This window comes from Hoplias malabaricus, chromosome 10 (assembly GCF_029633855.1).
Source record: "Hoplias malabaricus isolate fHopMal1 chromosome 10, fHopMal1.hap1, whole genome shotgun sequence".
Taxonomy (NCBI): Eukaryota; Metazoa; Chordata; class Actinopteri; order Characiformes; family Erythrinidae; genus Hoplias; species Hoplias malabaricus.
Window position 1 is genome coordinate 10078616 of NC_089809.1, and position 25496 is coordinate 10104111.

Here is a 25496-nt window from a genome sequence, read left to right on the forward strand (position 1 = left end):
CATAGTATTTGAAAATAACATTAGTAACAAATGAATATATGTCGTGATGAAGTCTAAGTTTTATATAAAAAATATATATATATTGTAATTTTAATTATAAATGTTGCGTTTTTTGATAGGCGTAGAACATGACGTAGCAAAACTGCCACTTCCGTATTCGCTTATAACGCGTTGTTTTGTTTTTTCGCCCATTTTCGGGGAAATCCCGCCTCTCTACGCCGGGATTGGCTAGTGGTGTTTCACCTTTTGTGTTGGGATTGGTTATAGTCACATAGTCACTCGCGACCAGCTGAGTCTCAGCCAACCAGCGCACAGAATACGGAGTCTGACGGAGAATGGGTGGGAAATAAAACTAGGCGTAGAGGATGCTGCTGCTGATGATGACAATATAGGAGTGAATCTCTTCAGTCGCTGAGTCTTTTGGACATTTATTTAAGAGGCTGTAATAACGTTTGACATCAGTAAAGACAAAGAAACGACGGTATAGTGCATTTACGTGGTCTCTTGCTTCAATTTTTTTTGAGGAGTTGTTTTCTTTTGACGCTTTTCGGTTTGCTCGCGTCATTGTGTTGGTGACGGATTCCGTTGAAATAATAGGATATTTTTTTTAAAAAGAAACAACGACATTTGCTGGCATGAATTGTGTTCCTTATGGTAAAATATAGTATAAAAATGAACAGAAATGTTGAAAGAAATTGACAATCCCGGCATGTTGTGCCACTTCATTTTCTCTTGTCAACGCATTCTCTCTCTTTTGTTTATCACCAGTACCTTTACATTATGTTGCATTCGCTTGCCCCACACACAGATGGAGTCCCAAATGGCTCCCTACTCCCTACATAATGTGCTATGTAAACTGAAATTCTGACTTCTGCGCTCAAACTGTGCATTTTCTCCAATATTGAAATGTACATAAATGACTAACAAAAATGCTCTTTACTAGACATTACGCACACATGAGAGTCCCAAGCCATTATATTATGCCCAGTGTAGGGTACTAAATAGGCACTATGGAGATATTTTAGGGTCTGCCATACTGTTAGGTTTATTCCTAGGTCAAGTATTATCTCTCTGAAACAACTATTGAACATTATTAAACATTCTTCTTCAGTGTTGAATGATTCCAATATTGAGGTGCTATTTGTGACCCACTGACATATGCAGTACATTTACAGGTATAAACCCACAAATAACAAGTTAAAAACCATTTAGAGGTGAAGTGACTACATTGATTGTCCTATTACTATGGCACTTGTGAAGGGGAGCAATATATGTAAAGTGTAAAAATCTCAGTCACTTTTACAAGGGCCACATTATGATTGTCATATTGTTTTGGTCTGAACATCTTCACAAGAAATCTTGTGGGGTGTATGCAGTGGCGACAATTCAAGTCGTCAAATAGTCACGTAGACTTTGTGGTCATTGTGTAGGATATACAACAAAATTTCAGTTCAGAAAGAATTGGTTCTGTAAAATAACAATAAAATAAGATAACAATATATAAAAGGATAAGAAATATGTTAATAATAATAATATTAACATAAAGATCCTAAAAGTATACATTTACTAAAATTGTTTTCAACTTAAGATAAAATAAAATAAAATAAAAAAAAACTGCAAAATGTGGTCCAAGAAGCTGACCACAGGTCATGCATGCATAATGGGGTGAAGGGGCCAGCCCCATATGGAACAAGCTGCAATTCACTGATTTAGCATTAATTTTTCTGCATTGTGTGCTACATTAGCTTTTCTGTGGGACAGTAAAAGATGGACTAGCTGTCACTCCCTATATGAATCATAAACCTTTATCCAAGTTTCCTTCCTTTGAGCATTTTTGGTTGGTACTTCCCACTGCATATTGGGAACACATCACAAGATGGAAATGTTTATATACTTGATAGCAACTGTGCCATCCTATAGTTGTAATAGCAATAGTGTTAGTAGTAATTATAGTCAACATAAAGCCGTTTTTAATCCCATGCTTAATATAATAAGCTTAAATATTCAAAAGCTACATAGCCTATATCGCTGGGATATTATTAGGTTATAGAAGTGTGTAATAATTACTTGGCCCTGCTTTTGGATTCTGGGCATTCTGGGTTTTTCAGTGGTGTGATAAACATGTAACAAAATAATATCAGATTGTTTAAATGACCTGTGATTTTTCATAACTGACCTCTCTGTGAACCCTTTAGACTATGTCTGACCGAGGTGACCTGAAAGCTGAACTTGAACGCAAAAAACAACGCCTTGCTCAAATCCGGGAGGAAAAGAAAAGGAAGGAGGAGGAGAAAAAAAAGAAAGAGGTAAACAAGGGTTTGTTACTGAAAACACAATCATACAAATCTCCAGTGTTTTGGAGTACCATTATTTATGAAATCAAAAATGCCAGGAAAAAAAATTGTAGCAATTTCTGTCGTATTTTAGTCGTACATCGTTAATCATTGCCAGGATATTAAACACTGTTTTAAAAGCAAAATTTCATATTCATCATTTTTCTGTCTTTTTTTTTGCTATGTATTTTATTGTAGTCTGAGATACAGCAAAGGCCAGAGAATGCATCAGAAGACTCAGACTTAGACCGAAAGAGAAGAGAGACAGAAGCTCTCCTGCAGAGCATTGGCATCTCACCTGAACCACCTTTAGGTATTGAATTTCTTAATAATACCTTATTTCTTAATTACTAATAATTATAAATAATTGTTGCACGGCAGCGCAGCAGGTAGTGTCGCAGTCACACAGCTCCAGGGGCTTGGAGGTTGTGGGTTCGATTCTCGCTCCGGGTGACTGACTGTGAGGAGTTTGGTGTGTTCTCCCCGTGTCCGCGTGGGTTTCCTCCAGGTGCTCCGGTTTCCTCCCACAGTCCAAAAACACATGTTGGTAGGTGGATTGGTGACTAAAAAGTGTCCGTAGATGTGAGTGAATGTGTGAGTGTGTGTGTTGCCCTGTGAAGGACTGGCGCCGCCTCCAGGGTGTATTCCCGCCTTGCACCCATTATTCCAGGTGGGCTCTGGACACACTGCGACCCTGAACTGGATAAGCGGTTACAGATAATGAATGAATGAATGATGGGTGAAAAAATTGTATGAGCTAATAAGTTATGCCGTGAAAATGTATTGATGCATCATGATTCATTTTTATAAAAATGACGGGTTGAGGCTATTGTATTATATGATAATAATACTCTGATTGGCCATAACATTAACACCACCTTCTTGTTTCTACGCTCACTGTCCATTGACTGTAAACGTTCACTTTGTTGTTCTACAGTTACAGATTAATTTCTGTAATTGTAAAACTTTGAAGTGTGTTTTCACAGTTAATGTTGATGATAAAATGGACCATGAGTGGAGAAATGAGGTCGTAGTAATGTTATGGCTTATTGGTGTAATAAGGCACATTATTCACATCATGTTTCGTTTACGGGAGATTATTTTACATGTAACATTGCCTCATACTTCTGTTAACGCTAGTGAAAACTTTCTGTTAGTTAAATACTATTTCTTATATTTCTGTTGATATTGTATATGGAAGGACATGGAATTACCTTTGTTTTGATTAAATCAAATGTGTTTCTACTGTTGCCCTTTCAATCTAAGGCCATCTAAACTGGGTTGTGTATAAGTGTCCACATTCCATTTTATTGTTTGACCATGAGACATTAGCATTTGAGGAAATCTTGCAGAAATGTTCTCTGCATGTTTATTTACTTACTTATTTTTCTGTCTAAAATATACTAGATACTAAGTGTATTCATTGAAGTATAGAATGCTTTGCGGTAAAACATACGTCAGTCAGTTTAGTTGTGTGTTTGTGTGTGGATATTGTGACTAACCGCACAACATAGTGATTTTAAGTGTGCATTCTTTGACCATAACTCTGTTGCCTCATTGATTCCCATGATGAGTAAACTCAGTGTGTTCCCCATATATGGATAAAGAATGAAAAATGACTTGGCAGCTGCATATGGACTTTATATTTTAATGTGGCTTAAGTTATTGGGTTTGAAGTTTTTATGCAATGTTCGTCGTGAATATTGAATGGTATACTGCAAAATTAGCAGACAGAGTTATTTGCAGTTGGATTAGCCTTTACTGTGGCAAAACTAAAATTCTTATGGCAGCATAATTACCAGTGTTTAATTTTTTTGTAGTTTTGCACATACAAAGTTGGGGCATTATCACTTTAAATGATGTAATATTGAAGTGAAGTTGTATATCCAATTCTCTAAGTGTATCAGAACTCAAACAAAAAAAGAATTTGACAATTTCTCCTGTTGTTCTCCTGTTTTGTGCTTTTTTCCTCTTTACTTTAACCATTTCAATCCATCATGTTAATTTTGATTTGGCTTTTCTTCTGCCTCTGCTGACCTCAGTGCAGCCACTGCAGGTTTTAACATGGGATACCTGTTATTTTCATTATTTAGTCCCAACCCCTATGTCTCCCTCTTCGCAATCAGTGAGCACACCCAGTGACGCGGGGAGCCAGGAGTCCATGGACGGTGGGATGGTGGCCAGGTAGGTTGCTCTCAATGTAGGGGACAAGAATTCTTCAGCATTTTAACTGAGTATAATTTAAGGGAACACTAGGTAAGAATGGCTGTTTTTGCATGTGGTCTCCTCCTACAGTTGCAGGGTGTAATTCACTTTACAGCACTGTCCTGAAATCAAGGGACAAGTGGGAGGGAGGGAGATGTTGTTTTCCTACCCTCCTCCAAAATGAACATAGTGCCATATCTGTAGTGCTGAGCCTGGAGTAGCCACAACAGAGGGCATTATGACTATTACAGGACAATGATTTTAAGGCTGATTTTATGGTAAGAATAATACCTAGTGTCCCTTTAACATTAAAATTTTTAAAAATAATAGTGTGAAAATAATAAAACATACACCAATAAGCACACAGAAATTGGCTTCTGGCCTTCCATTTCCAAACCCCTCCACCTTTCCCCCTACCCTGAGCTTTTTATAGCAAATAGATATTTATTTAACAGTGGAGGAGGTAAAGCACAGCCCAAGCAAAAATAACTTCCACTATAATATTAATAATCAGAATATAAACTAGTTATATGCTCCACCTTAAAGGTGTGGCAGCTACATTCTGGCTTCTTATTCTCCAGCTGTATATTCACATTTTCGGTTCCACATTAAACAATGCACAAAGGAGCAGTGGTAATAATATTAATGAATAGCCCATTTTTCTGAGAAACTTAATCTGTGATTGAAAGCTTTTAGAATGGGGCCAGTGTATTTTAGATCTACTTTAAATCTGTAATCTACATTCAGTATAAGCAGCCTATAACTAATGGAGTATGGACAACAGAGTATAGAAAATTGATCAAAACAATAAAATTGACATCCACTTTTGGGTCCAAAAGTTTCTAGAGCCCTTATAATTCTTGTTAAAGATGTGGCTACTGTGCACACCCAGTTTGCATAATCTAAATAGAAATGCATACAATTATATAAGATGCTCTGAAGCTGCTACACAATTTTAAAGTCACTTTGCCCAATGCAATGCAATTTCATCAAATATTTTGTCTAAAGGCTTCCAGAAGAGAAGGTTACTGATATCAGAGGAAATGTAGGATCATGCCCATAATACATTTTGCACAGTGTTAAGTTATGCCCAGTGCTCCCGTATTTAAAGCCAAATATATTTTGCTGATATTTGATTTTTAATAGCCTGATCATTTTTATTTTTCTTCCATCTCTTAATGGGGAAAGCAGATATAGGTAAGGAGAAACATGGGTGTTAAATATATGTATATATTGAATATATGTGTGATTTGCCCATTAGTGAGCAAGTATGACATTGTTGTGTACAGTACATGTGACTTCATTGTATGTGACACTGTGATCCCTCATGAAATCAAGCATGAGATGGGCTGTTAATTCTGCACTGGTAGCTAATCGTGCAAGTTCTGTTCTTGCCATCCCATTTATGTCCTGTGACGTGGGCATCTCCAGGACCCTGCAGTGGGATATGGAGCCATCTGCTCTTCAGCTTCTGGCAGACTCTGAGCATGGGTGAGATTTTCTTTACCTGCAGATAAGTGAGCTATCCAGGTCTGTTTATATGTCACATTATATATTTTTCATATGTATGTTTAGGGCTGTCTTATGTGTTTACATAAATAAAATTCTAGAAATGTATTAGTTCATCATCATCATTTTCTTCTCCGCTTTTCCATTTCAGGGTCGCGGTAATGTATTAGTTGCGTTTGCTAAATACATTTTTTATAAAAAGAGTGAATTATAGGAAGAAGTTGTGACATTAATTGTAACTGATTAATTTGCAAAAAAGAAAAAAATAAATATGAAAAAAATATAATAGTTTTACACAGTTTTTTAATGGGTTTTGCAGTTTGAGTGGGTTAAAAGGGTTTTTCATCTGTATTTAATTTTTTAAATCTGTATTTCTTTACTCAGGTGCAGAATGCGCAGACTTGGAGCTTCTAAGATTGTTCAGATTGACTTTATTCCCAAAGAATTGGTTACATACTCTAAAGAGACCCAGACACCCATGGCTACAAATCTGTCTGAAGGTAAAACTCAGGAAATGCCAAAGCCAATATTTTCTTTAGCAATTTGGAGTGGAAAAAGTCATTTTTTGCCAACAAATACATTTGCTTGCCACTAGATTAAGTCTTGCCCTGTATCTGCACACGTTGACCATTTTATCAGCGCCACTGACCATACAGGAGACAAACAGGAGTATTTCTACATTTACAGACGGTTGTCCATCTGTTTCTCTGCACACCTTGTTTTCCCCATTTCATCCTGTTGTTTAACGGTCACAGGACCACCACAAAGCAGGCATGGTCTGTCTGGTATATCATTCTCAGTGCTGCAGTAACACTGACCTGTTGGTGGTCCTGTTGGACTGGTACATGTGGATAAGACACAGCATTGCTGTTGAAGTATTTAAAAATGTGTTCACATTCACTGTTTGCTCTGTTAGGTACTCCTACTAAGTTGGTCTATAATTATGTCGTCAGAATGCTTTATGATCTAAATAAGACTGAGGTAGTATCCAAAGGACACACTTATCGTAAGCCACTGTTGGCTTGAGGTCTTATAAAATATATTTTGTTCTTCTTATCAGACGAGGAGGAGGATGAAGAGCTGCCAGTGGCCAAACCCAAACCACAGTTGGAAGAAGAGGAGGAGGATATCCATCCGGAAATTCAACAAAGTAAGAATGAAACATGATGCAACTTGATTTAAGTATATTACCCACCAAAAATTTAAGTCAGTGTTATTTATTTATTTATTTTTTATTTATTCTTTGCTTTTCCTTTAAAACATGCAAATAATATCTGGTAAAATTTTGCTTGAGTATAATTGCAAAATCCTGCACTTTTTAGACTTTAGCAGATTCAAACATTTGCAGTTTCTAATTTATGTCATATTTACATTTTTAAAAGTATTGGAATACATAGAAATGAACAACTGACCATTGGGGTATTACAATGTTATAAGGAGTTGTTCTGTTTTAAATCTTTTAAATCCAAAGAAAATGATTGTCCATTATAATCAATTATAAAACATAGATATAGCAGATAGGAAGATAGAAAGGATGTTAGAAATCAGTGGAATATTATTTTAAGGTCAAATCTGAAAGAAAATGTATACAGATAAATACAATGCTATGTTTTTGGTTGTTTTTTTATTTATTTTTTGTCTTATAGACCATCCAATGGAGCCGACAGAAGAAGAGAAGCAACAGATAATTCACTCTGAGGATTTCCTGATCTTCTTTGACCGCAGTATCCGGGTGATGGAGCATGCTTTAGCTGAAGACTCAGATATTTTCTTTGACTACAGTGGCCGGGACATAGAGGACAGAGATGGGTCAGAGAATTTGTCTTCTGATACGGCTTTGAGCCATGAATTATATATATATATATATATATATATATATATATATATAGGTATATATATATATATATATATATATATATATATATATATATATAGAGGTATATATATATATATATATATATATATATATATATATAGATATATATATATATATAGATAGATAGATAGATAGATATATTCACCATTTTGCAACTTGTATTAAAACTGCTGTATACAATTTTGAAGAATTACTATTGACTATTATATTAATTTTACAAAAATTGTATTGGATTGAAATTGTATACAGCGCCTTTAAATCATGTGCAGAAGTATGAATGTCAACTACACCAGTAATAGTTGCTTTTTTTTCCTACAGGTAACAAATTTTAAATAATCTTAGGGCACTCTTTCTTCTTACTATTTGAGCTTAACTAAGAATTGAACACACAAAGTGTCCCTGACACAAAGCATCACACACCACCTTGTGGAACAGTCCCTAAATGTGAGAAATCTAAGAGAACAGTAATCCCTCTATTTTCGCGGGGGATGCGTTCCAAGACCACCTGCGAAAAACGAATTTCCGTGAAGTAGAGTGAATATATTTTTTTATGTATTTAACGAGAATTTGGACTTTTAAAACCCTCCCTGTGCTGTTAACAACCCACCCTTTGCATTAAACAGTCATTTTATAATGTTTTTCAGCTGGAACTACATGTGATATCCTACCAGTTTCTTTAATACAGTAATTCCTAAGCTGTGATTTAGCGAAAGTAAATTTCACTCGGATGTGGACATGAACAATACATGTACTGTACGCAAGAAATACTTACATTTTTTTCCTAGATTTTCCCTCAATATCCGCAATATAGCGGCCATAAGCCCCCTTGAAAAAACCCGCAAAAGTTGAACCGCGAAGTAGCGAGGGACTACTGTATGTGAGATGTAACACTCCTTGTTGTGCAATTCCAAACTCTGAGTGAATGAGTTATGTATGTGAGTAAGTGAATTACAAGTCAGTTCCATGAGGTGCTTAGAAATTAAAATTAAAATCTACATTGCATCACTTACAGTTTTTAACTTTTTCCCTGATCATGAACAGGAAATGTATATTTTCATTAGATAGTGTGTTCTGTTTTCACACAGAGGATCAGCAATATGTCATTTAACCAGAGCGCCCAAACGTTTGCTCCAGAGAATGCACCAAACCTTAGGGCCTGTAGTGCATATGAATTTATATAAAAACATTGGTAGCTCTTTTATTAGAATAACAGTTGCTTAAGATTTTATATGTATTCCTTGGCACTATAGGCTCAAATGTGTGCTGAAGTGATGAAATGCTGGTTGTAATTTAGATCTTTAATCCAATAACTAATGTTTAAAATCCTCAAAAATTTTTTCCAAAGGGTTAGATTGTTCAAAAAGCATGTGTCCACATTTGGCCATATATTGTAATGTAAGAGTGATAAATACAAAAAACAGTGTTACATTCAATATAAACCCTTTATAATGACATATAAGCTGGAGCAGTGTTTGATAGGGGTGAACACATTCTAACATTTACACTTATGCATATTGTAATGTTCTGTTGCTCTATATTTAACTATTTACTAATCTAATGATTTACTATTTACTAAACTGATGAATTGTTATCCTTAGGGACACACAAGCTGGACTGAATATGTCTTTCAACCGTGTCTTTTATGATGAGCAGTGGTCAAAACATCGTGTGGTCACCTGTCTGGATTGGTCACCACAGGTAATAGAGACTACTCTAGTATGAATGCTGGTGCTATAGACTAAGATTTTTCTTTTTAATTTAATTTAATTTTATTTAATGATATATTTTTTTGTTTAAGCCTGAATTACTTCAAATGACTATTTTAGTTCATGATAATTTGACTATTAGTCTTTGTATGTCCTCACATGTTGAATAGATAGAAGTATAATTTAGCCATACATCAGCACTAAGTGATAGTACAGCACCCAGAGATGGTTTGATGATTTAAGCTAACAGGTTTTTGAAAGAAACATTCTGTAATGTAAAATAACATCATTCTACTATTGCTACAAGTTTATTTCTCTACATCAGGCTCACTGGATATTGAAGAGTTTAAAGCTTCCAGACAGATCCTGTTATTTATACTCAGTTATTGATTCAGCCGGCCAGACAATTAAAATGAATTAGGAGGAGGATGGTCTATTGATTTTCAAAACTCTGTGGTGAAGTGCTGCATAATTTGTAATAAAACCTTACAGAATTGCATAATGCTATGTACAATGATTTTATGATAACAAAAAAAATATGGGAAATAACCCAGCCACTTTAATTTTAAATTAACCTCAAATATTATTACAGTACTAATCAATTTGTGTACCAATCATTTTTAGTACTCTGAGTTGCTAGTGGCTTCCTACAACTCTAATGAGGATGCGCCACATGAACCAGATGGAGTTGTGCTCGTCTGGAACATGAAGTTCAAGAAGACAACCCCAGAATACATATTTCACTGTCAGGTCAGGATCCCTGCTTGTTTGTCTTAAATGTCGTATAACACATTTCTTTTAAACATTGCTGGTGTTTCATGTGAAGTTGTTAAGCCAGTGAGGAAATTTAAATGCAAGGTAGAATCATGCTTCTGTTGACAGAAAGTTGGGTGAGTTTATCACTCAGTGTGACCAAGAACCACTTAATTTGACAGGACAGGATTAGTTATACATGGGCAGCTAGGGTAGTGTAATTTTACAAAAGGACGTCAGTGGTGGATTTGCAGTCGATAAACAATTTTGGTGAAAATAACAGTGCGGCTACTTGATTTATGCATTGCTATCACACAGCGTGGATCAGACACAGCAGAGCTACAGAAGTTTTTGACTTTCACTACTGTTCTGAGAACAGCCCTCTCACTAAAAATATAAATAAAAACACATAATGAGCAAGAAGATGGAAAAAACTTTTCTAATCTTTCACACAATTTTAATAAGTAATATTATAAACAAGAGTAAGCTGTTGTGCACAAAACCTACCTACAGCTACTAGAAATTTCTCTCCACATAGTGATTCTTTAGGTCATTTTGTGGATTTGAGCATGTATCATGTAGCAGCTAAACCTGTTTTTCTTGATAATTGTGTAAACAATACTCACCACAAACAGACTGCCTGGAAGTAAAGTCTTATACAGTGGTGAAGCCATCAGAATAGTTCGCATCAAAAAACCTTACAGTTAATAATTTTTCATGTCATACAGTTACTATGGTATATCTTGATCTGACACAATCTTTGCTGTCATGGTGTGCAGAGGAACTTTTCTTTTTTACAAAAGAAAAGAAAAGGAAACACTGTTTCTTTTGTTAAATTGGTGCTGTGAAAAAAGCCCAAATAAGTTTTCACCCACATGTCAGGATATGTGTTTTCACTGTTCAGTTGCTTGAGTACTTTAGTAAAATACCTCTCCGTATTCAATTGGACTGAAATCAGACTGATGAAATGACCAGGTGAAAACAGGGCTTCTAACTACTTATCAGCTTCTTTTGCTCTGAAAGCAAGCCGCAGCACAGCACATGCACTGTGCAGTTACACATCACCAGAGAGGTCTCTAAATGCCCAAAATTTAAGGACTGTTGCTTTAGGTAAGTTGAACTACTACAGTTCCTCCTCTTTATCCTAAGTTCAGTCATTCATTTCTCTTCCTGCAGTCATCTGTGATGTCAGTGGGCTTTGCACAGTTTCATCCAAACCTGGTGGTTGGAGGCACTTACTCAGGGCAGATTGTGTTGTGGGACAATCGAAGCCACAGGAGGACACCAGTACAAAGAACACCTTTATCTGCTGCTGCTCACACGGTAAGAACACACTGCTCATTCAGTTGATAAAACTATGGGTGACAGCATCTAGAAATATGTCTCAAAATGAGAATGAATACACATATTTACTAGATACGTTCTCTTGTACAAATAAGTTTTAAAAAATGTAACATTCTCCTGCTTTTTTTATGTTAAATATTGCATTGTATTAAAAATGAAACTTGCCATTTTATTCAACAAATTAACTTAAGAAGTATTGAAAATGGCAAGCGATAGTATTTAATTTGTCGATACATTCATTATGAGGTCCATGGAGGTGAAAGCTGTGCAAAGGCATGTGCATCAGTTTGTTCTGTTCGATTTAAAAATAGTGATTTTAATGTTGCCTATTGTGGGTGCAGTGTATTAATACTTAATTTTTACGTAATTTCTTACCTTTAATAAAATGACATTTGTAATTTTTAATTTTAAGCAACAATAACCTGTAATAATTTTTAATTAAAATTCTATGTTCAAATCATTTTATTACGTCGCTCCTCCTTACTGGGGAGCTGGCAGAGATAGGTGATGCACAATTAATAATAATAATGATGAGTTTCTACCCACAAAGCCAATCTTGGCTGGATAGATGGTGGACCACTCTTAGCATTATAGTGACACTAATGTGTATAAATATCCCACACCATTTTATCAGATTTTTTCATACCAACATCACACATGTTATAATTCCACTACCATGTCAGTGTCACAGCTGTGCTGACGATGTCCCACCACCCCAATACAACGACAGTCTCCCTAATAATCAATGATAATCTTGTGCTCAGAAACTGACTAGTGAAGATGAAGTGGGATAAAGTGTGGAAGACAGTTTAAATGACAAACGTTTCTTAAAACCTTTCGATTGTAATTCCAAATAAAGTGAAATATGGTCTATATGATTCTACTAATGAAGAGTGTTAATTGGAATTTTCTCTGCAGCACCCAGTGTACTGTGTAAATGTGGTGGGAACCCAAAATGCCAACAACCTGATCACTGTGTCCACTGATGGCAAGATGTGCTCTTGGAGCTTAGACATGCTGTCTCTGCCACAGGTGAAAACAACACACTTTTTAAAAAGTTAATGGAAATGTACAAATAATCACATAATATATAATATAATCATGTTATTATGAATACTTTTATTACTCTTATATTTTTATTCTGTTCTGGAATTATACGTGAGAAGGGAAGGCAACGTCACTTCAGCATAATATTGAAGAAATACACTGACAAAACAATGTACACAGACAAAGAATACAAGCAGTAGAAACAGAGCAAACAGGAGCACATGGGGATAGATACCAAAGGCAAAAAATGTGCCAATTCCTGACTTAACCATATCCCATAAAAGCAATTGTGTAACAATGATTATTGAAGATGCTTCTTTTACTTAATACGTTCAGTGAAATCAAATTTACCTAAATTTACCCTAAACCCCAAATGGGCCTGGCAGAGAATTACCATTCTAACATATTTTAATTACAGAATTGAACTGTTAGGGACAGCATGCCAACAAGCAGTCCAGCATGATCACCAGCTTTCTCTTCAGAGGAATTGACTCTAAAGCTTATCCATAAAGTATTGGAAGCTTATAAGAGCTTTCCTTCTACAGAAAGTGTTCTCTTCAGTGAATAATGCACATTTATGATAGCTTAACATGATAGAAGACAAAAAGAAGAGGAGTAAGCAGAACTGATTAGAAAACTAACCAAAAGACAAAGGCTTTGGAACAAGCACAAGACCAACACATTGAAAAACAAGCAGGAGCAAACTGGGAGCAATTACTAGGTGGGATACTATCAAAACACAGGTGAGGGGGTGGCAAGGTTGCAGTGATAGGAAAGATCAAGAAAACAAAACAAAATCATGGGTCAGAAACACATAGTCACATTCACAAGAAAGGACATAAACAAGAAAGAAAAAGAAACACAAGGGAAAGGCAGGGCAGGAAAGATATAGTTTGGTATTCAGAGAAACATTTTCATATTTCTGAACCTTCTGGATACATACTTGCAAATACATGTTAATAATATTAAATTAATATTGTTTGTCTCCATATTTTCACCTTCCTTTTAAAAAAATGAGATTTTAATTTACGAGTTTGCATATTAGCTCAATTACCCTAGTACAAAATTTCCCATGCACATCTTCACTAAAAATGCTATGCTATACAGAATTATAAACCAATATAGACCAATATAAAACAATATTTTTAAACCAATAAACCTATAAAACAATATTTTTGAGATTATTTAAAGTCAAATATATGATTATTAAATTGCCCACAATGACTTGGAAAATATTCAAAAATGTTGTTACAAACCTTTTTTTTGTTATAATGAACAACTTTTGTTTTGACCATATGCTGAAATGTGTTTTGCATAGGAAAGTATGGAGCTGGTCTACAACAAATCCAAGGTTGTGGCAGTCACTGGGATGGCCTTTCCTGCTGGTGATGTGAACAACTTTGTGGTGGGCAGTGAGGAAGGGACAGTTTACACTGCATCACGGCATGGAAGGTAAGTATGGCAGTGTACATCAAATATAAGTTTACCTTATATTACAACACTGCCAATCCCTGACCATGTGCTTACATTTCTGTCTGCAGTAAAGCTGGCATTGGTGAGATGTTTGAGGCACACCAGGGACCTGTGACAGGAATCAGCTGCCATAATGCAATGGGACCCATTGATTTCTCCCACCTCTTCACTACCTCATCGTTTGACTGGACCGTCAAACTTTGGTCAACTAAAGTAAAAGTTTTATTCCAACTTTCCATTCTGTCAGTGTTTTTGTTTTCATAATAATACAGGCTAGTTATTCATAATGGTTTCAGACAACAATAATACTTACACCGATAACATTATGAACACCTCCTTCTTTCTACACTCACTGCCCATTCTCTCAGCTCCTCTGTCCACAGGAGCACTTTGTAACACTACAATTTAAGACCGTAGTTCATCTCTTGCTTTTCATACTTTGTTTGTTCTGTTTCACCCTGTTCTTTAATGGTCAGGACCACACCAGGTGGGGTTGTGTTAGTGTGTGTTGCACTGATACGAGTGGATCAGACACAGCAGGGCAGCTCCAGATTTTAAAGCCCTTAGTGTCACTGATAGACTGAAAATAGTCCACCAACAAGGTGTACAAATTAGGTAGGTTTGTCTAACAGCGTACTGTAGAAACTGAGTGGACACAATGTTTAAAAACTCCAGCAGCACTGCTGTGTCTAATCCACTTGTACCGGCACAACACGCACTGCAGTGCTGACAATGACCCTCTACCTATATCATACCTCCTCAGTGGGGGTCCTGTGGGGGACCTGACCATTGAAGAACTGGGTGAAAGTGAGCAAACAATGTATGCAGAGCAAGAGATGGAGTACTGTCTGTAATTGTAGAACTACAAAATGCTTCTGATCAGTGGAACTGAGAGAATGGACTGTGAGTGTAGAAACAAGGAGGTAGACATAATGTTATGGTTGATCTGTGTACAACCGATCAAACATTATACTTGCCACATCCTTCTAAACATATTTTGATTGGAAAATTTAAATGATTAGACAAGACATTTTTTCATTAAAGGTCTCATTTTAAAATATGATATATAACATCATTCATATATAGTCTTAAAATGTAATCCATTGTATCTTCATAGATTTATTTATATTAGAAGTATGTACAGGGATGGATTTGAAGCCTTGACCCTAACTATACCCTGGCTTAACCAGCCTGGACTAGCAGTCTTAAATTTGAAATAGGTTCAAACCCACTTGCATATATTAACAGAAATGGAGCTAGAGGTTATCCTTCTTTTTTCTTTTAAGACTCTTTTGACACAAACTACCCTCAAATACTTGTCTAGAAAAAGAACAAGAAAAGCATAAGCAAATTCATGAAGATTGCATTAAGTTCATATAAAGTCAAATAAAAGATCTACTACAAAATAAATTAAATCTACTACATTAAAATGGCAAATTAATTAAAATAAAAAATCTGAGTCCGTAATATACAAACATTTTGGAAGGCAACACCCTGTGAACTTGAGTAAATACTGAATCTTGCTTAATGTCTGCTGTATTTGTCCTTTTGATACAAATAATTTTTAATTTAATATTGTTGGCTAAGAACTTTATGTTACTTTCATAGTCAACCCCTTGAATCCCTTCTGTTAATTTTTGTTAAACACAGGTGCTTCCTCTAATTTGCATCAGAAAATACAAAAGGTCTGGCAGATATGGCAACAACAAAATAGCTAAAGCTAACCATTTTAGTTCCAAATTCCCCTACTCTGTTATTTATTTATTTATTTATGTTTCTTCCTTGTGGCTTCTCATACACAAAGTCATTAAGAGCTTGCATGTCCAAAGATAATTGTAACTGTGCAACTTAGGTGGCAAACATTTGACCAATATAAAAAATTGATTTCCATTACACGTATCTCCTCTCTCCGAGACTTTAGCGTCTGTAAATATATGTCATTTTGATTCTCATCTATTGGTGACTTCTTATTGTGGCCCTCCTTCCCTGTTCCTTACCCACAGCACAACAAACCACTTTACTCCTTTGAGGACAATGCAGACTATGTCTACGATGTTATGTGGTCCCCTGTGCATCCGGCTCTCTTTGCCACAGTGGATGGGATGGGTCACTTAGACCTATGGAACCTCAATAATGACACTGAGGTGAGCAGGCCCAGATCTACCAAATATTATAACTTGGATATTTTGTTTTAACCCTACATGGCTCACATTAAACTCCAGTGCTGTTAAGAGATATTTAGAGAGACTAAAGTTTACAGACTATGTCGATGGATATAAAAAAAAACTATTGCAAAAACTCTGCAGTGTACATAAATATATTATTAAGTGTGTTTTATATATAAAGCTTTTGTGTACTACTGGGTCTTAAATTGGCATACTTGCAGTGGTAGCCAAGCTAGAAAGAGAGATATGCAATTTTAATCATCTTTTATTTTTAGAAGTTTATTTGAATTAGTTCCTTATTTGTATGGCATGGTGTTTCTGCCCAAACTTGGAAACACACCCCTGTCTTTGTAGAGATTACCATTACAATAATACCATTATTGGTTTAAGTTCACAATATTGTTCAATTATATAGACAGGCTAGTTTGTAGGGCCGAAAGATGAATCATTATGTTGTGAATAACTTGGACAAATGATTACATGTTTAATCCCAGTTGAACAAAAAAACATTTGTTCTTACTCTTTTTAACAGGTTCCTTCTGCAAGTGTGACAGTGGAGGGGTCATGTGCCCTGAACCAGGTCAGGTGGGGATCAGGAGGCCGGGAGGTAGCAGCAGGAGATTCAGAGGGACGAGTGTGGATCTATGATGTAGGAGAGGTAATAAACAAGAAATTAATAAGTCGATCAGGAAGTAATTTCTTTATCTGAGTCTTATTTCAGCAGTTGTACATATCTGAGAAGCACAACATTAAACAAAGGTTCAATATTTTTGTATTTTAGCAGCTGGCCATACCCCATTCAGATGACTGGAGCAGACTGGCACATGTTCTAATGGAGATCCGAGCAAACACAGATGGAGAACAAGAAAGTGCCATAGAAGTGACTGGCTGAAGGCAATACACATTTGTATAGTTTTACATTCATTACCACAGTGTTACCAGAGCAGGTGACAAATAGTAGGGCTGGGGTCTACTGTGAGTTGCGCTGCAAAATTATACTTAATAAAACTTAATGAAAATCTTTACAATTTTTTTTATTATATCATGGAAAAATTAGACATGGAAATGAAATCACATCCATCCATCCATTATCTGTAACCGCTTATCCAATTTAGGGTCGCGGGGGGTCCAGAGCCTACCTGGAATCATCGGGCGCAAGGCGGGAATACACCCTGGAGGGGACGCCAGTCCTTCACAGGGCAACACAGACACACACACATTCACTCACACACTCACGGACACTTTCGAGTCGCCAATCCACCTGCAACGTGTGTTTTTGGACTGTGGGAGGAAACCGGAGCACCCGGAGGAAACCCACGCGGACACGGGGAGAACACACCAACTCCTCACAGACAGTCACCCGGAGCGGGAATCATGAAATCACATAATTACAGTAATTCATGTGAACAGAACACTTGAAAACTAAGTGCTGCTTCACAATACCATCTAACAGCTGGTGCAGTGACTGGCAAGTACTAACATTGCTACAATTCTTCAGACTTAAATACTGAGTGAACAAACAATTGGGTATATATACAGTTATTTGAGCAAGTCGAGTTTCATTTGTTTATATTATTTAATTACAGGGATTACATGCAACAATTCACTGATGCAAACACTGGTATTCATATATCAAGTAACAGTGAACCTAATTAGCAGTGAACATTAAATTCATCTTAAGATTTTTTTGAAAGGAGGCATTTAATTAGTTGTATGGCTTTTCGCAGATTAAGTGTAGTTATTATAGATGAATAATAAGAATACGAACACCATACAATCCATATGCAAGGCTTTGGTATGACTTACAACCGAAAAGCTGATATTTTTTATGTTAATGTCAAATGTTTTCAAAATACAAGATACTTTCAGGAGGTATTTCTGAGGATTTGATATAAGATTATTGACTTAGTACATGAAAAAAAGGAGATTCCAAAAATAGTTTTCAAACAACTAACAGCTGAGCAAAACCTGACAGAGCATCAGAATTCTCACCATTAGATAAAAATATGTTTGCAGCCTTCATCTTTGAGAAACAGGAGAAAATCAAACTTCACTTTTGCTTCAGACTTAAAAAACACTACAGGTGTTTCTGTCCATCCTTCCAAAGTGAGAAGACAGTGGGTTTGAAAGGATGTGGGAATGTAGCCATCTTCTAAGTCTGAACATTATTAAAAAACTAAAAGCAAGTCTTATGAAAGCATAGAAGCTGTCATAAATGCAAACGGTGAACTGTATATTTTGTGAAATATATTTGTACATTTCTTTTGATTATTTTATTAGTGTTTATTTATTTGCAGTTATTTATTTACCTTATTTGCAGTTTGGACTAGAAGGTAAATTAAGTGTGGCCTTTGAACTGTACATTACTCTCATTTTAATGTGCTTCTCTGTACTTAGGTGGGAACTTAAAAACCTAAAGACTTGAAATATTTAGTAAAACCATTGATAAGTTCTGGATTCTGTGAAGAAACATTTGAGATATGTGACCATAGAGTCTTTACATTTCAACACTAACGGAGAGAGAGAGAGAGAGAGAGAGAGAGAGAGAGATCAGAACTCTTATCATAGCTGTTCTTTTAATCCAACAGCACATTGATGAGTCGACCCCACTCCTGCCAAATATAACAGGATCATGTATCCATCCTTTGCTGTGATCGCACTTCATTGTGCTTCTGCCTGCTCTGGCCTATTTATAACTCAAGTGTTGATTAGCAAGGACTGCAAGGTTTCATTCTGTAAAACACACACACACAAAAGAAGTGATAAATTGGCATTTGGGGTTGCTCATAAATATCAGTGTAAGGCAACTTCAGTTTTTTGGGTTTTTCATCATTTTTATTTGGTGCGAGGTTTTATATTAGTTGGATAGGCATGTATAGTATGAATTTCGTTGTTTCTTGCATATTCAAGAGAAGAAATTGTTTAATGTACATTGTATTTTCAACTTAGAGTGTGACTTAATAGCATACTGAAAATAAACACGCTGAGGCACATTATGGTGTTTTTGTCTTATTCTTGGCATGTTAGTTTAGTTACGTTTGTAAAGTGGCAACCACAGTGAACCACAGTGTGCTAAATTCATCAGTGTTCTTTTACCTCAGTGCCCAGGCTATAGACACAACCGAGCTAACGTAAATGTAACTCTGTCCCACCCACTAACAGCCCACTCTCAAAATTTTTCTCAAAAACCTGAAGATATTATCAGAAGTTTGTTTTTGTAGTTTTTAAACTGGAAACACTGTTTTACAACTCTGCTGTAGAGTATAAGCATGTTTGTAATGAGTGGTAAATTTGTTAAAACATATGAGAACAAAAACCTAAAAAAGAATTTAAGATGCTTTACTCAATAATTTAATCACTATGAATACAACAAGAAATTAATAAACGACGTATGTAAACTTTTTGTCTTGTCAAATTTTGACTTTGAAACAAGATTAATACTATTTATTTTTATTAATGATGTTTTATTACATTCTCAGAGGTTTTACGTTGTTATTTTCCTAAATATAATATAAAACATACGAGGATACTCTGGACTAGAATATTAAACATCATTTTACACATTTATAGGAAAAGCAATAAGATTAATGTTAGTAAAAACACAAATGTCAAACTTTCGTATCTACGCTGAGGTGGTTGAGACCTCTTCTCGTGAACGCGCCTAAAGCGGGCTCGCGTTGCCATGACGATTACGTCAGCGTTGGCGTAGTGATGGGCATTCTGGCTCTTTTCAGTGAATAAGATCAACCGACTCTGCTGACAATGAAGAACCGACTTCCGATTGAATCATTATTATTTAGTCCAATGCCTGATTTAGCAAGTTGTTGTTATTGTTTTTTAAATATCATAATGGTAGATTAATTGCCAAATGATAACTAAATTGGCAATATTCTTTGAATCAAATTTGAATTTTCTGACAAAAATATAAAAGAAGACTAAAGTTGGTTGTGGGTTCGATTCCTGCTCCTGACTGTCTGTGAGGAGTTTGGTGTGTTCTCCCCGTGTGGGTTTCCTCCGGGTGCTCCAGTTTCCTCCCACAGTCCAAAAACACACGTTGGTAGGTGGATTGGCGACTCAAAAGTGTGTGTGTGTGTGTGTGTGTTGCCCTGTGAAAAACTGGCGCCCCCTCCAGGGTGTATTCCCGCCTTGCACCCAATGATTCCAGGTAGGCTCTGGACCCACCGCGACCATGAACTGGATAAGCGGTTACAGATAATGAATGAATGGATATTAATTTTGATCAACAGAGATGAGCTTTTTTTTTTTTTTTTTGAGGTTTTAACATTAGTATTATTTGTGGACATCAAACATAGAGAAAACACTGGAATGCCTGATTCTTGTTTTTGGAATTCACTCAAGTTTTCTTTCTTTCATTTTTTTTAACGTAAGCCGAAAGAGTTCTGCTTCATCCTCTAATCAAAGCAGTAAACATTGACACCTGCTTTAACGCAATTGGGAGGCAGGGTAACAGCATGATTCATAACTTCCTTTAACTTGTAATTTGCAACTTGTGCAGTGAGTGTATAGTGTCACCACTCTCTGTTCATTTTTGTTAATAAAAATGTTCTTACATGTCATAGCGCATGACTCTTACGTGTTATGACTACAGTCAAGTAATGCAGCCTACACTGGGAGTGATTTTGAGGGTGGCACCAAAGTGTCCTTCATGGAGTTCAGTTGCCCACAGTTGTTTTGGAAGCATGTCATGAAGAAATATTTAAGCAATGTCACGAGAGGGAGTGCTGTTATACTGAACATGACCCTTACTGTGAATTGGCTGTAGGCAAAAAGATGCAGCCCAAATTCAGAAAGAGAAACATTACCAGGTTGATATCCAGTATAACAGCCCAACCTCGATTGTGGTATTGGTTTTATACAACAGTATACAAGCATAATTAGTAAGTTAACTGTAATAAGTGACAACAGATAATAATTTGTTTGTTCATTTATTGATGTAGCAGTGCTGAACTGGGAGGGGCTTGGATCTAATGGGCAAGCTACAAACAAGCACCCCGCTGTTCAAAGTTTTGGGGTTATTTTAGAGGTTTTATGTTGTGTGGGTGGGGTGTCATTGTTTTTTGAGTTTATGTGTGTATAGGCTTGATGTGTAACAAGATGTGTTTTTGTTTGGGGACTCACCATCACCAGTGTCCACTGGCATGTGAATCTCACTACACACCAAGTCCAAATATTGTTTGTTCACATGCACATTTATGCAGTTGTACCAATTTCAAGGTACGCAATATTGATTGTTTGTTGCAGTATGGCTGTTTCAATCCATGCGTTGCAGTCATGTGATGCTTTTTTTTTTTTGGCCATAGGCGCCATACTGGGGACTGATTTCTGGTTTTAGAGCACAACACTAATGTAAACAGATAGGATAGATGTATATATCTATCTCATTCGGGCCGGAGGGAGTGTCACAATACTCAGTAGCACCGAAGCCCACTACCTCTTTGCATCAGGGGAGATGGAGTAAATAATCCCACAGCATTGCATAATGAGGACAAAAAAAACACTTATTATCTGTTAGCGTTATTAGCATTTTTGTCTGTCCATGTGACTAAATCTGTGTGAGTTATTTTTAGGTATGAGCACTGACTAGATGCTGTGTTCTACTGTTTTTTACTTTCTGGGTATCAGCACTGGCCCTTGTTCTTTGAGTGAGCTCAGGGGAGTTTGGACACAAACCTACTGGTACTAGCTAGGACACATATTCTGTCTGAACACTAAGCACTTTTTTTTACAGGGTTAATACTCTGATCCCTCTGGCCCTGCAATCTGAATGTGTAACAAATTTTTGGAGGATAATGCCTAAATTATTTCCCTGATTTGGCTTAAACTTAAATAAAGTGGCTCTCTGTTTGAAAATGCGAGATGATCGATGAATGATGTTTCTAGTAAAGCTGAGGTTGAATACCTAATGTCATAAATTAACAAATTCTCCAGTCACTAAGTGTATATGGCGGAAAAGTTATCTATTATTTAGGTTTCCCTGTCAAATTAGCACAATGTGGCTGCAGTATTTTACATTTTTTTAGTTTTGTTATCTGTGACGTGCAATATAATAATATATATTATGTCTGGTGCTATTTGATAAACAGCCCAAGCACCTCTACTGACTGACACAGATAACAAACATGATGCACATACATGGGTCAGGGATCCATACTTATATATAGTTTTATGTTTGAGTAATGAGTAAATAACCAATATGACAGATACTCTACACAGCTCTCTTTAACCCATGAACATGCACATCTCATTTGCCACAATAATTTATCTGGCTCTGCCAACACAAATATTTCCACAACTGTACCGGAACTGGACTGTTGCCAAGCAATTCATAAACATTGTACTGACACTCTCTATCATGCACATTTATCTATGTAAACAAATTTAACGCATATTGAACCCCAAGCTAGCTCCTTATGCTGTAGAGAGCCCCTTAAAAAACAGTATGTAGTATTTTTATCTTAGAATTACAGCTTCAAATTCATGGTGATGCTTCACTAACTTTTAATAGTGAGAACGAAGCTTTTGTCATTGCAACTCCATGCTCAGCACTGCAAAAACTGCCCTATGTAACTTTTGGAAGAAGGTAAAATAAAACCCCTCCCCTACCTGATTTCAGAACAGTGCTGTAAATGTGAATTATACTCTGCAACTATAGGGGGAGACCAGGATTTAGTCCTGCCTTGCACTCGGTGATTCCGGGTAGGCTCCGGACCCACCGCGACCCTGAACTGGATGAGCAGTTAAAAATAAAGAATGAATGAATTCATTAACTAACTTTGTTTCACTGCTTAAGAGAAAGACAGGTCCACAGCATAGTTTATGAAACTATGGTTTTTGTAGAGTATAAAGTTTATAAATCTATGGTCTTTGTGAAGCAAAGTATGTGAGCCCAGTAATTGTAAAAGCTGTCTACAAACATTCATACATACTCCAAATGGAAGTTGTGCTCTAAAATGAAACTCAAGTTTGCTGAGTGTCCAGTCTAACCTTGCTATAAAATAACCGACTCAGTGAATCGACTCGTTGGTGAACGGCACATCGCTGGAGCGGGTAACTAAAGGTCAAACTAAAAGACGGAGAGAGACGGAAGGAGGCGGCGCTCGGAATGGCGGAGCTCGGCGGCAAGAACCGGAGGAGCGGACAGTAGAGTAACTGCGGGGGATTCTTCTCGGTGTCAGCGGCTATCGGCAAAAGTGAGCGGGAGGCTTGGGTGAGCCGAGGCCCGGGGGGGGGGACGCCGTCCACAGCGGCTCGGTCAGGTCAGCCCGAGCGTAGCTACCGTTAGCTGTAGCCACAGACACGACGGAGTGGCTATCATATGTTTGGGTCAGCAACAGGGCGACTTTGACCATTTAACCAAAATGTTAGCACTCTCTGATACTTCATTCGTTTTCATTTGGAGCAAAACCGAACTTCAGACATCTGTTTTTCGAAGAGATCCGTGGTCGAACGGTTGAAACTAGTCCGCGAGCAACTTTCAAACTGATTTCAAAACAGCTTGGCTAACAGCAAAACAAAGTTGCTCTCCATTCCCACGTCTTTTCTCGACCGTTACAAGTCCTCAGAGATCCTTAACCGTCGCTTATGTCGTGTTTAAAAGTGTTTTTTACACTTTTGAACGGTCTTAAATAAAAATGGTTCATCACAACAGCTACTATGTGTCACATTAATCAACGTTTCGCTTTTAACACGGTGAACTTTAATTGCGGCTGAGGCCGCTGGCTTAAGCAAGAAGGTTTTGCAAGTGTTGTTTCCACATTCAGCGAGAATACAAGCACGCTTCTGAGTTTAACGTTGAATAAAACTAAACTTTATTTTACAAAACGCTTTTGCAATATCTAACTCGTGTAAGCAATTTGCTGGGTGTTTAAAAGTGACATCAGCCCAGCGTGTCTCCTTCAACTTACTGTTTTTCTCAGGAAAGAACTGGAAAAACGTTTGTGGACACCTGTTTATTCAGCGTTACTTCTGAAATAATGTGCGTTAAGGAGAAGATTATCTTTTCTTATTTCTTGTGGTGACTTTAAACTAAACACCAGGACAGTGATGTGTGGATTGGAGTCAAGCGCTTTAGTGAGTGCTGATTGTTTTATCGATGTTGGATGATTCTTTTCGGGATCCAAAACGCCACTCCAATATTGGATGGTGGTCCTTCGCTCCAGAGAACACGGTTACAGTGCTCTACAGCCCACTACTTTTGTTAATGGTTCTGTTATGGCCACGCTTGGCATTGAGCATAGTGAATTTAAGCTCATGTTAAATAGCTCCAGGACATCATATTTCAAAGTATGATTATCTGTGGAATTCAAATGTGTTGACAACTGTATGTCTGTGTTCACATGGCCTGAACCTTAAATGTGCTCTAAGCACTAATTCTAGGGGCTGTCTACAAGCATTTGGACATATAAGGATATCTATATAGGAACTGTGGAGGGCAGCCAACACACCGTTGTTCTTTCCCCTTTTCCAACTCATGCTTCTTCTTTTTATTGGCCTGTGAGAACTGGTTGTTTGTGACTGTAAACATCCCCGACTGGAAGTTGTGTGAGAAACTGGCGAGCTTTCAGTTGGATGTTTGCTGCTGCTGACCACTTCTGACCTCCTGATCTTGGATAAGATGGCTTGACTTCCTACCACATGGTTTTAAAGGGTTAGCAGTATAACTATTGTGATTAAAATCCATTATGCCAAACTTTTCTGAATATGTCTATTGTTGTAGAACACTAAGAAACTACATCTTACAATATACAAAGAGAAATCAGTCATTTATAATCAAATTATTATTATGAAAATTATTATTTTTTATGTTTATTACAATTTTAAATGTTAATTTATGGTCCATAGAATGGGTCTCCCTAATTGGGTGGCCATGTTTAGGGTTCAGTACAGAACTTATTGCTCCTTTTAAAACAGCGTGTAGTAACTGCTATAGTAAATAAGGGTGATGCTTGAATGTTATGAGACTTTTTTTTTTATTGGGCTTAAATGATGTTTTATCACAGAGATTATTAGTCTAAAATAAATCCATAACATGCCCTGATAACCCATAACATTGGCCAATCTAGCA

The 25496-nt window shown here is 36.7% G+C and overlaps 1 protein-coding gene across 6 annotated transcripts; it reads left to right on the plus strand.

Moving 5' to 3' along the window:
- Positions 1-322: 322 nt before the first annotated feature.
- Positions 323-19679, plus strand: dync1i1b (dynein cytoplasmic 1 intermediate chain 1b). Of its 6 annotated transcripts, none has more exons than XM_066683161.1 (17): positions 323-481; positions 2196-2306; positions 2532-2646; positions 4376-4517; positions 5970-6029; positions 6432-6547; positions 7108-7197; positions 7694-7856; positions 9522-9621; positions 10254-10379; positions 11559-11705; positions 12645-12758; positions 14092-14225; positions 14315-14459; positions 16250-16390; positions 16944-17069; positions 17193-19679. In XM_066683161.1, the coding sequence occupies exons 2-17, from the start codon at positions 2199-2201 to the stop codon at positions 17301-17303; spliced, it is 1938 nt and encodes a 645-aa protein (XP_066539258.1). In that variant the 5' UTR covers positions 323-481; positions 2196-2198; the 3' UTR covers positions 17304-19679. The 6 variants fall into 6 exon arrangements, with proteins under 6 accessions (XP_066539258.1, XP_066539259.1, XP_066539260.1 ...); XM_066683162.1 differs by having other exon boundaries at positions 17196-19679; XM_066683163.1 differs by having other exon boundaries at positions 4427-4517.
- The last annotated feature ends 5817 nt before the right edge of the window (positions 19680-25496 follow it).